Source organism: Rhinolophus sinicus, chromosome 15 (genome assembly GCF_057876585.1).
Source record: "Rhinolophus sinicus isolate RSI-liver-muscle chromosome 15, RSI-T2T, whole genome shotgun sequence".
Taxonomy (NCBI): Eukaryota; Metazoa; Chordata; class Mammalia; order Chiroptera; family Rhinolophidae; genus Rhinolophus; species Rhinolophus sinicus.
Window position 1 is genome coordinate 115,864,744 of NC_142515.1, and position 15,454 is coordinate 115,880,197.

At 36.9% G+C, this 15,454-nt stretch overlaps 1 protein-coding gene across 1 annotated transcript in view; it reads left to right on the forward strand.

Annotated features, from left to right (window-relative positions):
• OTUD4 (OTU deubiquitinase 4) overlaps positions 1-15,454 on the forward strand; it is a 46,375-nt gene that overhangs the window by 11,260 nt on the left and 19,661 nt on the right. Inside the window, exons 4-10 of the mRNA XM_074338473.1 lie at positions 6,896-6,942; positions 7,597-7,669; positions 9,157-9,238; positions 10,847-10,979; positions 14,220-14,277; positions 14,505-14,622; positions 14,715-14,779. Of these exons, the coding sequence (XP_074194574.1) occupies positions 6,896-6,942; positions 7,597-7,669; positions 9,157-9,238; positions 10,847-10,979; positions 14,220-14,277; positions 14,505-14,622; positions 14,715-14,779 (576 nt within the window). The remainder of the gene's footprint in view (positions 1-6,895; positions 6,943-7,596; positions 7,670-9,156; positions 9,239-10,846; positions 10,980-14,219; positions 14,278-14,504; positions 14,623-14,714; positions 14,780-15,454) is intronic.

A 15,454-nucleotide genomic window follows, 5' to 3' on the forward strand; every position in this document is an offset into this window, starting at 1 on the left:
TATAACCAGTATTTGGAACTCTACGTCTGATAGATTGTTTATCTCCGTTTTGCTTAGTTCTTTTTCTGGAGCTTTGTTCTGTTATTTGGGACATGTTTCTTTGTCTCTCTATTTGGCTGCCTCCCTGTGTTTGTTTCTATGTATTAGGTAGGGCTCCTATGTCTTCCGGTTTTAGCAGAGTGGCCTTCTGTAGTAGGTGTGCTGTGGGGCTCAGTGGCACAGTCTTTCTGGTCACCTGAGCTGTGTGCTCCAGGTGAGTCCCTTGTGTGGGTTGTGTGTGCCCTCCTCTTGTAGTTGAGCCTTGGTTGATAAGTGCACATTGGTGGGAGGGACTGACCCTAAGGCTCACTGGATGTGAGGACTGGCCTTGACTACAGTGGAAGGGTTGTTGTTGCAGGGCTGACCCTACAGAGCAGGATCTGCCTCAGCAGGACTCTGGTGCCCGCCCAATCCGCCCCTTAGGTGTGTTGTACTTGGAGGCAGCTGGGTAATGCTCCAGCTTGTTTTGAAGCTGGCCACTGGGGGCGCCAGCCCCAGGACCACCTTGGAGAGCATCTGCTGTAGGTCTACTTCAGCTGTGCCCTGCACCCCACGCACCTCCGGCCCCCCCCCGGGCCACCCAACAGGAGCCACAAAGAAATCCGCTGCCACCAGTCACCAGTGCTGAGCTTGGAAGCGCCTTGAGAGGCCATGCCACAAACGAAGGCTGGCTGCCGCTAGTGCCACACTTAGGGCTGCTCATCCAGAGGTACAGGACGCAGTCAAGCCAGATGCTGCTTGTCTGGGGTCTGCGAACCTTTAAGAGACCCTAGGAAAGTCTGCAGCTTGAGCCAAAGCTGGCTGTCTGCATGAAAAAGCCTCTGAAAGCAGCCTGGGTGTGCCCAAAAGTTGGGCGGGCCTGGGTCTTGAATCGCCAGGGCATGGCGAACGATAGGAGGAGACTCAGATATGGCAGTTACCTGCGTCTGCATGCAGGGAGCGGGAGCCCTCAGCAAAGAAACAATGGCCTCTACCAGCGCCAGCTCACCTGTCCAGGAGAAAGCCGCCTCTCCAGCCCCTGTCCCAAGGCAGACAACTTAATTCCCCACTGTATGTCCCTGCCGCCTTTCCAGCTGCTGCCCCAGCGCTGGAGCTCAGAGCGAGTGATTCTGTTGGTGGGTAAGTCCTCGTGCAGTCCATTTAAGCGGAGCCCCTGTGAGTGCAGCAGTACTTGGTCTCACTCAGTCACAATCTACTGGTTTTCACAACCGGAAATTATGGGGACTTCTTTCTGTGGCACTGGAACCCGGGGCTGGGATCTCTCGCTCCTCTGGGGGCGTGGGAGAACCTCCACAGCTAAAATACTCCTCCCCATCTTGAATGGTCACATGCAGGTGTGAGACCAGCCCGTTCTGGTCTCTGCCCCTCCTACTGCGCGTCCTTGGTTGAAAGGCTTCAGTTTAGATTGGTTTTAGGTGATTTTTCAATACTAGTTGTTTTGCAGATTAGTTGTAATTTTGATGTGGTTGTGAGAGAAGGTAAGCACAGCATTTACCTACTGTGTCATATTGGTTATCTCTGGACAGGACAAGATTTGATTGCTTCCTTAGGTAACTGAGAAGACAAGGTTTTTTAATGGAGGTTCCATTTCACATGATGAGCTTGAGAAGAAGGAAGAATGAAAGGATAGGATAGTACTTCCACACCAGGTCCTGATGCCACACTTTGTCAGTCATGTTGAGGTTAAAAGAATATTTTTTCTGTTTACGAAACTAATATTCTGTGAAAATCCAAATATTGTGGAATGTCATATAGAATGCCATGTAGAATGTTCCATCAGCCCCAGAGGTAATCATTGTTTAAAATGACTTTAGGAAAGGAAGAAGCTACGAAGAGGAGTCAGGTAGAGATGAAAGGGGATAATAATACAAGATCAGAGTGTTTGATCAATGACCGGTGTCTCCATTTGATTCCCTACCCCAATTTTAGTGCTTGTTGTGGGCCAACATTTGTCGGTCACCCTGGGAATACAGAGGTAACTGAGATTTGAATGCTATTCTTAGGAATTTCTTTGTGGTGGGGAAGAGTATCTAATACAAGTGAGAAAGTACATGTTTCATAAGAAGTATAGATATGATGCTGTCGGCATTCAGTTTTATTTGCAGCTGTGTAGGCAAAGCAAGAGTTGGAGAGTGAGTTGGCATTTGAAGTCTGAATAGATTCTGAATAAGAAATCCCTGGGGTGAATATTAGTTTCGTAAACATTTCCGCGTACTGAAAATTGTGAGCAAGGCAGATTCAGAAAGCAGTCCAGTTTGTGTGGAGCATGGAGCTTGAGAAGGTAGGAGGTAGTGAGAAATAAGTCACAGGGCAGGCTGTGGGTCAGATCATGGGAGGTCCTTCATGCTAGGCCCAGCAGTATGGAGCTTATGCTTTAGGTCAGCATTTCTCAAAGTGTGAGCTATATATCATCTGCCTCAGAATCACCTGAGATGGTTGTGAAAATGCAAATTCCCTGGCCTCCATTCCTGACCTGAATCAAAGTCTCTGTGCCTGAGGAATTGGGCATTGGGAAGCCTTTGAAGTTTTTTGAGGCAGGAAGTATGTTTTGTTCATTGTTGTGAACCAGAGAATAGTGTGTGGCATTTTTACTGACTGACTGGATGGACGGATGAAAGAATTTTGTGTAAAGATGGTTTGGAAGTGGCTCAGACCAGAGGCAGGAACATCAGTTGCAGTGGTTGAAAAAAATTGTTTAATGCATGGAAAATGTGCACACTATATTAAGTGTGAAAAAAGGAATACGTATAGTATGAATTCAGTTTGGGAGAAGAACACCCTCTGAATCCACTCCAGACCATGATTTCAACACTGAGTTTTGCCGATATACCATGGTCACAAATTCATTTTCCTGAAGTTTATATTTTTTTCTCTTAGTTTATGAGCATCTTTGAAGGCAAGCATTGTATATTGCTTTTGGAATTCCATAGTTATCTTTCAGTTTGGGGTGCCTAATTGATGGTCAATTTGTGTGTGTTAAATAAATGTTAAATCTATGTTGTGTTATATGTTATAGATAGGAAAAATAGAGGCCAGAATGTTAGAAGTTCTAATTTCTAGGTAGTAATATTACTAGTGATTTTTAAAAATTGGTAACACCCCATTGGTAGATTTTATTGCAGTCAAACTTGTAGAGAGATGAATCACACAGTTAACATATTTTAGTGTCTGTCATGTCCTTGGGTGCCAGAAACCATGGAGAAAAGGACATGTGAACAGACATTAAGATTCTTTAACTTGATTTAAGGTAACTTAAATGAGAGTTACTGGTCATTTGTACTTCTATAGAAAATAAAGGAGATGACAAAACCATTTATTTTTTAATCAGAACAAAGTCCACAATGTTATTTTATAGTAATCTTTGTGCAGCCTTTCAGGCTGTTGGACTGTGAGGGTCTGAAAAAGGATAGACATACTGGGAGTGGAACGAAGGGCACAGAGGGAGAAATGAGGTAGCGTGAACTGAACTGAGACTGATCTGAGAGCCTGGGAGAGGAAGGAGGGAAAGGAAGGAAAGTTGATGTGGTTTAAGTACATAGGACAGGTGCCTCTTCTCCAGGCTGCTGGATGGGAAGATTTTTAATTCTTATGACCCCCCCTTCCATCTTATCAAACTTCTTCCCCAGATGTTTTCGGTACCTTCTGAACAGTTGTTTGTTCTTTGTTATTAGCAACATGTTTATGTCTTCATTCGTTTTTTTTTCTCCCTGATATATGGGATGTATGAAATGAAAAGAAATAGTTGACGGATAAACTCCATTGCTTCATCCAATTCTCAGAGAAAGCATCTTTACCATTTTTTAAAAATTATTTATTGGAATATTGGGGAACAGTGTATTTCTCCAGGACCCAAGCAAGTCGTTGTCCTTCAATCTAATTGTGGAGGGCGCAGCTCAGCTCCAAGTCCAATCGCCGTTTTCAATCTTAGTTGCAGGGGGCGCAGCCACCATCCCATGTGGGAATTGAACCGGCAACCTTGTTGAGAGCTCGCGCTCTAACCAACTGAGCCATCCGGCCGCCCCATCCTTATCCTTTTATTTATGAAAGCAGTGGAACATTATGAAAATACCTCAAACATTTTGCAAGAATTTATTTTTGCCCACTTTACTAAGGTAAAATTGACATACAAGAAAATTCACCGGTTGTACAAGTAAGTGTATAATTTGATGAGATTTGACATACGTATTTAGTGTGTAACCACCAGCATAAACATCATATGGGACACTTCCATCACTGCAAAAAGTTCCTCATGCCCCCCCCTCCCCTTTTTTTAAAGGAGGGCGCAGCTCACAGTGGCCCAGGTGGGGATCGAACTGGCAACCTTGGTGTTATTAGCACCACACCCTAACCACCTGAGCTAACTGGCCACCCCTTCTCACACCCCTCTCAGCAACCACTGATCTGATTTCCAAGTTTCACCTTTTCTAGACTCAGAGAGTGATAACAGTGTGTAGTCTTATGTGTCTGGCTTTTTTTCACCTAGCATAATGGAACCTTTGAGATTCAGCCATGTTGTCAAATGTATTAGTAGTTCTTTTTTATTGCGAAGTAGTCATTAGTTATGTGGATACACTATAATTTGTTTATCCATTTACCAGTTGATAGATATTTGGTTTCTTTCCACTTCTGGGGCTATTATGATTAAATCTCTAAGAACATTTGCTTTTAAGTCTTTGTGTGGATGTATGTTTTCTTTTCTCTTGGATTAATACCTAGGCATGGAATTACTGGGTCATATGGTAAATGTATGTTTAAGTTAATAAGAAACCGCCACGCTTTCCCAAAGTGGCTGTGCCGTTTTGCTTTCTCATTAGCAATATATGAGAATTCCAATTGCTCTACATCTTCAATACTTAGTATTGTCAGCCTTTTAAGTTGTAGCTTAAGTTTTAGTGGTTGTGTAATGCTATTACTCTGATTTTTAATCTGCATTTCTCATAATGTTGAGCTGCTTTTCATGTGCTTATTTCCCATCCATATGTCTTCACTGGTAAAATGTTTAGATTTTGCGAATTTTTTATTATGTTGGAGGTTTTATTATAAGAATTCTTTATACTGCATGGGTATATTTTTTGTAAATATTTTCTTCCAATTTATATCTTTTCATTTTCTTAATAGTATCTTATGAGGAACAAAAATTTGCTTATGACTATGAACATTTAAATTATGCATTTTTGATATAGTTCATTGGTTAAAGCAGATCTTTGCAGAAATACTTTCACCCACTGTAAGGAAATATATCAAACATCATAAAAAGTGTCAAGTAAATAAAATTATAGCCTTAAGATAGAAGACAGTGGTAGAACGTAGATTTTTTTTTTGTAATTTAAAATTGATTGGTTAGAGAAGACAATAGGATATTATAACCATTGTTTAGTTAACCACACTACAGCAGAATTTATTCTGAAGATTAAATACTTATAAAATGGTACATTATTTAAGAAGTATTTTGTTGACATGAGTAGAATAGTTTTCCATTTTTTAAGTGATGTAACTAACACATTTTGCAGAAAGCAGATGTGCTTGTGATCTATGCAGACTGGTTTCAGTGAAGGATTTCATCTACACCAGAGGGTGTTGCTTGTAGCAGTTTATGAGATGCCATGATTGTTAAGCAGAGACTTATTTTAAGAAATCTGTTTTAATATATGGCACCCATTTCATTTTGAAAACCAGAGCCAACTTTTAAGAGCTACTAAAATGAAAAGTCTAGAGGGAAGGACTCTGTTCCTTGTCTGAGATCAAAACATTGTCTAAAATCTTTTCCCTATCTCAAATTTATTTCAAGGAAAGTGGCAGCATTCACTTACCATAGTTCATTATTTTTAGTGAGTGTTGGTTACTAATTTCATTGAATACATTGTTGTGTAGAATACATTGTCGTAATAAAAGATTTAATACAGAATGAAGAGTGAAAAATCTTTCATTTTCTCTTATCCTGAATTCCCTGTCTGCATTGTCAGTTTAAGATGTGTCCTTCCAGTTCTCTTTCTAGGAATGTACACATACATATTAAACATACCTTTTTGTTTGTTTTACACAAAAGGGTTATTTTACTATGACTTTTCATACTAGTCTTGAGTGATCTTTCCAAGTCAGTTCACATGGGTTTACCTCAGTCTTAATGACTGCATGTTGTTCCATGCGTAGTGCAGATGAAACGTAAGTTACTTAATAATTCTTTACCTATTAGTGGAATCTTGGGGCTTAAACTTTTTTTTTTAAACTATTACAGATAGGTACAGTGAACATCTTTGTGGACATACGAACTATTTCTTTAGGATAGATTTATAGAAATTGAATTGCTGTCTGAAAGGGTATATGGACATACTCTTAAATTTTTATGTATACTGTTCATTTCTTTCTAAAAGGCATAAAGACTTACAAGGACTGTAGAAGTTGTGTCTCATTTCAAAAATGATTGCTGGGACACTGCTCTGTTTCTGTCTTCAGTCACCCTGAAGATAAGAGACCTGTCCTTTTTTTCTCTTTCTGATTTCTGAGTTCTGCTTCTATTCCACATCGCGTTTTCTGGGCACATCTCATGTGCCGGGCTCTGCCGTGGGTGCTAGTTTGGAGGACAGAGCTCTTGCCTTCAAAAAAATTCAACAAATTCTCACCTGAGAGATACCACTCCAGGGTCTTACCACACTAGTACTAAGGATTTTTTGCAACAGAGACTTGGGCTTTTAAGTACATATTACAGCCTGTTTTATAGAAATGTTTTTGTAATATTTATAATAATGAGCTTTTGTAGTTTATTAGCTATATTGTGTAAAAGCATGTTAAGATTGTTTAGAGGTATGTTGTAAAAAGCATGAGACATTTATGTGCCAACTTTTTTTCTTTAATACAGGAATGGGTAGGACAGGTGGAAATAAGTGCCCTTTCTCTGATGTACAGGTAAACACTCTAATAACATTAAACAAAAATAAAGTTAGTGGGAAATTAGTATATTCCATTATACTAAAACTGTTTAAATAGCAGTTTTATGCATTGGTTATGAAGTGTATTTTCTAAGTTGTTTCTGACATTTAGATATGTCAACGTTTAGAAATTCTAATATTCAAAATATTTTTGGAAAAGCATACAGAAATTTTTCCAGGCCTATAAACTATATCACTTACCAATCAGCCTGATAGAGAAATTATTTTCTACTTTGTCAAGGCTGGCATTAAATGGCCACTAAACTAGGCAAAACACACGTTATTAATTTTACTACTATTGACTAATAGAGGAGCAGGTGAATGCTTTATTTTTTTGTTTTCAAAATGCTTTTATATATTGCATCCTTATGATTTCTGAGTTTTGAGGTCTCCTTTTAGAATTATATCTGAAGTCACACATATGCAAATTATATTTGAAATTGTATTAAAAATACTTTTATATAGGTATTTTACAACTTATTCCATTACTGCCTTTTGTTTACTGCTATATCTTTAATGCCCAGACCAATGCTTGGCACATACTAGGCTCTTGATGAATGAATGATTGAATGATTAAATCTCAATTTATGAAATATATTCCATAAGCAGTAATTTCTAATGTTATTTTCAGGAAAGATTTTGTAATTTATCGGGAACCAAATGTTTCTCCTTCACAAGTAACTGAAAATAATTTTCCTGAAAAGGTAAGAATTTTTCTAAATGTTTCCTGAAGGATTTAAGTAAAAGAACCACTCAGTTGCTACCTTGACCTCCTAAGCAATAATTTTAAAGTGATTTTTCGAAATATTTCTACATGAAGGTTACCTGATGATTTTTTTTAAGTTCCTGTTAATCATCGATCCATATTATTTTGTATATGTTTTTCTCCACAAATCACTGTGTTGGACCCTGTCATAACATTTTACCAAAGGGAAAAATATTGCATGTGATTAATTAGATTATTGTTTTACATCAATATAAACATTAAATAATAAAATAACTTGTGAAAATAGGTTCTGCTATTGCATCCAGAAGTACTTTGGTAATTGTGATATATTTACCATTATAAAGATAATTTGCTGGTTAAGGTGTCATTATCTATTCACAAAGCAGAAACAATTGAAAAATTACATTAAGTCTAGGAAGAAAACTGATTCATTATAAGAAAAACTAATTTGTGTTAATTAGCTGATTGGTAATCATTCAGGCCAAATATAAGTGTCTTATCACCATTCTAATGGTGGTTAGGAGGCAGGGAATTGAATGAAGGACTACCTGTGTAAAGACTTGGGCTTTCCAAGGTGCTTGGCTCTGGATCTCACCTTTCTCAGTATTGGAATATGACATAATTAAACAAAATGTGTGTGCATTTCTCTTTGCATAAGTAATTGACTAGTTAGGAAGTACAGTTGACCCTTGAACAACATGGATTTGAACTTCATGGGTCCACTTATACATGGATTTCAAAAATAAATATACATTCTGTCCTCTGTGTCCCAGAGTGTCACATTTGTGGATTCAGCCAACCGCAGATCAAAAACGGTATTTTCCATCCAAGGATGGGAATCTGCAGGTGCGGAGAGCCAAGTGTATACATTGTTCTGTACCATTTTATATAAAGGACTTGAGCATTCTCTGATTTTGGTATTGCGGGGGTGGGAGCTGGGGACTGTGTTCTGGACCAATCTACTGTGGATATTGAGGGAGGGCTTGTTAAGTTTTGGGAGAGTTAAAAGTTACATGTGGATTTTTGACTGCGCCCGGGGTCAGTGCCCCTAACCCCCACATTGGTTCAAGGTTCACTGTACTTAAAACTATAAAGAAGCAGGAAAAAATCTTTTGAGCCTGCTTGTTAAAGGTAAGCATTAATAAGATTTTGGAATATTTTCTTAAAAGCTCTTGACTCTTGTTCTTTAAATAGTTGAAATCATGCTGTTTTCATATATTGTAGTTTTTATGATCCATAAGCATTTCCCCAAGTCATTAAGAACTTCTGATTTAATGACTAGGTAACATTTTAGTATATGGATGTACCGTAGTTGACTGCATTGGAGCTTTAGGTAGCTTCTAAAATATTTACTTTCTGTTTAGAAATTATTTATTAGTACTTCAGAGATATTGTAGGTAATAAGTGGCTATATAAATGTCGTATGTGAAGGACTGAAAGCTGTCTTTTATTTTTCCCTTTCAGGTTTTACTGTGTTTTTCAAATGGAAATCATTATGATATTGTCTATCCCATAAAGTATAAAGAGAGCTCTGCTATGTGTCAGTGTAAGTATCTCTCTTGTGTTTGTATAGGAAATGATATTCCTAAGCTACCCAGTCTTAATACAAACAAGTCAGGGCAAATATATTCTTGTATAAAAAGATATTTCTGGGAACATTAGGTTACCAAAAATATTAATACTATAATAACTGGGGGGAAAAAGAGCTAGTAGCTTGAGTTTGACTTGTAAATACAAAGTTATTTCATTCCTGCAGTCATTAAGTTTAATAATAAGGATTTGTATGTGTTTTTAAAGCTGCTGGTGTATAGCTTGAAAGCCTAAATGACCGAGCAAATCAAACATTTGATTGTATTTAGCTCTAGAGTAGGGGTTGTTAACCTTGGCATTATTGATCTTTTGGGCCAGGTAATTCTTTGTTGTGGGAGAGGGCTGTCCTGTTCGTTGTAGGGTATTAAGTAGTATCCCTGCCATCTACACAGTAGATGCCAGTAGATTGCTCTCCCATTGTGACAATCTAAAATGTCACCAGATTTTGCCACATATTCACTGGGAGGATAAAAGGCTTCCTTCCAGTAGTTCCTTGCTTTACCTCTTATCATCTGTTCTGACAAAGTGCACATCACTCATACAAAGCAGTAGTTGGGCATATAACAGCTTTTTCCCCTGTTGTTAAGCCAGTGGTGACCAGTAAGATAATGTGTAATGCAGATTTCTAAAATTGGTCTCTTTTGAGGTATGAAAGTCTAGCTGTCTAAATCCTGGGCTGTTTCCACCTCTCCCAGCTAGTCAAAATCTGGACGTTACAGCTTTGGGAAGGATATCTCATGGAGCCTACCTTCCTATATTTCTCAGTGTCTGTGGTTTCGATGATATCAGGGGTAGAAGAAAGATGATCTGTGAGACGGAGGTCTCTTTGGGGACTCATTTCGAGGGTGGGCACCCATTGTTGATGAATTCTTAGTGCCCTTGTTTTCATAAAGATTACTGTAGTAAAACCAAATGAGAGTCCTAAATTCTATATGTAAGTGTTTTTGACTATTTGGTCATATATATTTCCATGTGTTTTTTTTCCATTTTTTTTGGTTTTGTTTTTGTTTTTAAAGCAAAACAATTGTGTATGCTTCTTTAGTGGTTGCAGAGAACACATTTTATAAGTTTCTTTTTAGTCTCTTATGAACAGTTATCTACTTTCTAGTAGTCTTACTATTTTCCATCCAAACCTCTTAAGGTTGGGCAGATTGTATAGCATCTATAATTCTCAAATTCCTTGTCCATACAATTAGAATAATTACATTATTGTGTGCTGGGATTAAATATGAAGGTACGTAAAGGCTTAACACAGTATATAGAGTATAGTAATTGTTCAATATGCATGTTTAGCTTTTATTATATTTGTTTCGCAGTTGTGATACCTTTTTATGTTATTATTAGTTTTTAAAATTGTATATCTTATTAAATTATTTCAAACTAACTGCACAGACAGAAATTCTGGCTGCTCTCTAGGTAAATTTCTGATTAAATTGTGTTGACCATGAGATGTTGCAGATGTCTAGTTAGGATTTTAGAAGCCTGGGCAGTAGACATTCACAATTTTATGTTAGAACATAAAATTAGTTAATGTTGTATAACATCTCTCTCTTGTTAATTGCAGCTCTCCTTTATGAATTGCTGTATGAGAAGGTCTTTAAAACTGATGTTAGTAAAATCTTGATGGGACTAGACACCTCTGAAGTAGCTGATGAAAACAACAGTGAAATATCAGATTCAGAGGATGACAGTTGCAAGTAAGAATGAATTTAAGTTCTGAAATACCATTATAGTGCCACACAAAGAAATGGTTCAGTAAATGTTGCTGCATGGCGTTGCCTGACACATTGCAGTATTATGATATTCCTAAAATAGAGAAATGTGCAGAAGTTTCTTTTTCCCTGCCACTAATTTTGGGACTGTTTCTTTTGAAAATTGATGTTTTGGGTTGATAAGGATCTATTTCTATGTAATCTAGGTGTTGAATATATGTAGAATAGATTTGGTCCTACCTATATGTGTGTATATTAGAAAATTTTAAGGTTAACCTGTCAATTATTTACGTATCCAGGGATGAAAAAGAGCCCATTTTGATTTACTTGACTTTATTTTATTGTTTTCTTTCTTAGATAATGCCACCTCTTTTTCTTTTTAGATAAAAATCCCAAGGTGGGGTAGAAGTGTGAACAGCCTCTGTTTAGGTTGTGAATAGCATGTAACTTTGATTTTCTGAGGCTTATTTTCTTTTTCCACACAGGACGTGTAGGGTAGTGGTTAAAAGCTTGGGCTCCGGACAGGCATCTAAACCTGGTTTCAATCCTGGCTTCCTGCCAACTTACTAGACTTGGGGCAAAGTTACTGTATTTGGCCATGTATAAATAATGTGCACTTTTTGGCCCAAACTTGTGAGGGAGAAATAAGGGTACGTATTATACATGGGTAGTAGTACTAATTCTGTATCCATACAAATGTTCTTAATTCTTTTATTTATGCTTATGAGTTAAAAGTGTAACTCTAGAAATCAATAACAATATCCGTATGCAAAATAACATCCTGGAATATAACAATTGGTTTTGTTGAACTTAGGACAAACTTGCAATGACGAAGAATTCTTGACCTTCTATGATGCGTAAATATTGTAAATGTGTTACTGGTACATAAAATTTCTTGTACCTGTATCTGTTCTTATGTTTTGTAATTATTTGTTACATAAAATTTCTTGTACCATAATATGTTAAAAAATAAATGCTAAAATTCCTTTACAATACAAAAAGCAAGTACCTAAATATAAACAAACAAAAATTTGAATTTAAAAAATTAAGATGAAAGATTTTTTCCCCTGAAAGTTTGGGCCAAAAACGTGGGTACGCATTATATACGGGAGCACATTACACCCGGCAAAATATGGTACTTAAATTCACTGAGAAGCCTCAATTCTGTAGCTAAAAGATGAGGATATATTTCTTCAAAGGGGAGAATTTATAAGAATTAAATGAAATAGCATTCAAAGTGTAGTCTATTTCTTAGATAGTGTGTCTAACATATATTAGTTTTTATCAACAATTAAGAAGTTTGTATTTTATAAGAACCAACTCTTTTCATTCCCAGTGAAGCTAAATGTATATTATTCCTCTTGCATCTTAAATAGGGAAGTATCCTATTTGGTTACATACTGTGAAACTAGAGAAAGATGTAATTAAGCCTTAGGATATCAAATCTTTATGAAATACTTAAATCTCCTTTTATCTGTAGTTCTAGGCATTTGCTGAATTAAATTTTTCTGATCCTGATTGAAAATTTGATTGACTACCATGTCTTTGTATGAAGGAAATGAATCATTTAGGTTAGAATCTGGGTCTGCCTTTGTAAATATAACGCTAGGATAGACTAACTTTGCATAGATCGTTCTGCTCCATGGTTTTCTCCAGGCACCTGTCTGATTAAGACATGTCATTAAGCATAGAGGAAAGTTAACCAGGGAAGGTGTGCTCCTTGTGCTGTTGTTTTTCTTTTTATACTGTACTTTTGTAGCCCTTGAAACATGGAAGCCTTTCTGGTTAACTTTCTGTTGTATTATTAAAATTTCTTTTGATTTGTGTCACATCTGGCTTAGAGTGGACAAGCCTTCAATTATGAAATACTGCTATATAGTTATGGCAAAATAGGTAGGTAATGAGGAAGGACCAAGGATGTCATTGTACTCTTGTGCCTGGATTCTTTTTGCGTTCATATTGGTCAGTTCTGAAGTACTGGAAATGATGGGTGCATTTTTAGTGTAGACTGTATACACTTGGGGTCTCTTAAAGATTACTGAGTTTAAGGGTATACACTTGGAAAATGTCCTGAAAACTAGAGATTGATTTAAAGACGAATTGTAGCACAGAAGAGGAGTACAGGGAGCCTCTCATCACATATCCCACTAGACTTGCGATCACTCTGTTGCAGCCTTGCCAGCCCCTTGGTCACCCCAGGGTCTTTGTACTTGCTGTCTGTCCCCTCTGCCTGGAATACTAAATAGCCAGCCATAAGCTTTGCTGTCTCACCACTTTTAATTCTTTATTCAAAAAGAGATCTCACGTCGTTTCCTCATTCCACTTTTTATCATTTGAAGCCTATAACTCAGCACTATCATTTTTTCCTACCGACGCCCCCATAGCACTTACCAGCATTTAACATACTGATTACTTAGTTTGTATCTACTCTTAATAGAATGTACATCTTGTTATAGTGGAATATTTTCTTTAATGGAGCCTCACCTATATATTAAAAAAAGGGAAATTTTTTACATTGAATGTTTTATAAACTCATTCTGTCCACCCAAATTTCTTTTTTTTTTTAGTTTATTGGGGTGAAAATTGTTAGTAAAGTCACATAGATTTCAGGTATACAACTCTGTATTATTACATCATCTATAAATCCCATTGTGTCTTCACCACCCAGAGTCAGTTCTCCTTCCATCACCATATATTTGTTACCAAATTTCAATCTATATATGTTTTCTTGATTGAGCCAGTAGGATTACTGATAAAAGTCTTTGACTTATCTCCCTCCCTCCCTCTCTCTTCTCTCTCTTTTTCTGACACACACACACACACACACACACACACACACACGCTCACGCTCACTCCTTCTCCATATACACTTTACTAAAACTTGTATGAGCTCATTGGAATATAGCAAGGGTGTCAAAACTGCGGCCCTGCAATCCATTTTCATATCACCCGCAGCAAATTCCAAAAATATATTTAGTTTACTTAAATAAACCAGGTGAGGCAATATGTACTTCACCTTGAGTGAGTGGCCCGGCTGTTTGTGTATTTTACTGCATATGGCCGTTGGTGAAAAACGTTGAAAAAAGTTTGGACACCCCTGGAATATAGCTTTGACTTTTGGAATATAATTGACTTTTTTGAGATTTTTATATGAAGTTTGACTAAGTTAATTGCCTGCAAACACATTTTGTACTCCTAATTATAGTTACATGTCTTCCTTTGTAGGAGTAAAGCTACCACTGCTAATGCTGTGAATGGATTTAAAAACTTGTCAAGTGATCAGGTATTTTTTTTTCTGTTAATAATATAAGAGCTTATGAAATTGTAATCTTATTTTTTTTCCTCTTTTCTGGTACATTTTCAGTACTCAGGAGCATCTACTAGTAAGAAATTTTTCAGCAACTTTAATTTTTGAAGTTTTGTTTTGATTTTATTCTTAAACGTATCTCAAACAACAATGTTATGTAAGCATTTCTGTGTTGATTGGACTTCCTGACTTTGTTTGTTTAGCATCTGAAAAACAATGGGAAATCCTCAAGCCTTCCTTTGTCTAGAAAGGTTCTTAAGTCACTCAATCCAGCAGTCTATAGAAATGTGGAATATGAAATTTGGCTGAAGTCTAAACAAGGTGAGTTTAAAAATCTGCATCTTCCATAAATTTGCTTTGTGGCATTGAAAATAATTATATCAACCTGATATTATACTGATAATTGTTTACAGCTCAACAGAAGCATGATTATTCCATTGCTGCTGGCTTACAATATGAAGTTGGAGATAAATGCCAAGTAAGTAATTATATAGAAGAAAAGATTTTACTTGAAATCTTGTTCTAACAGGAACCAAGAAAACAGATCAAGTTTGAATGTGTTGTTAATTTGGGGTTTCAGAATATATTTATAATATATACATTATAATAGTCACATATATTTGGCATTTTAATCTATTTAAATACATTACCAAAATTGTATGTATGTAAATTTATCACATGATCTTTAAAAAACAATTCAGTCTTTGATACTATTTGCTTCAAAGAAGTAATAACTTTAGATTTTAGGACAAAGTTTCATTACAATTGGCAAATAATTTACTGAAATTGAATCAAGCTTGACATTATAGGTCAATATGTTTTGTTTATAAAAGTCTTCCTGAAAGATGATACATTTATAATCTTTTCTGTTGAAGAAAGGAGAGTGAACAAGAAGGAGTTTTACCATTTACTTTGAATAAACTACAGCTCTGGATTTAAGTAGCTCCTTAATAAAGGGAAATGTTGGATTAGATCAGTGTTTCTTGGAGTGATTTTGCACCCTGCCCCCCCTCCATTTAGCAATGTCTGCAGACATTTTTTTGTTGTCACAAATGAGACGGTGCTGTTGACATCTAGGTAGCATAGACCAGGGATGCTGCCAAACATCTTACACTGCGCAGGACCTCCCCGCCCCCTAACAAAGAATTGTCTG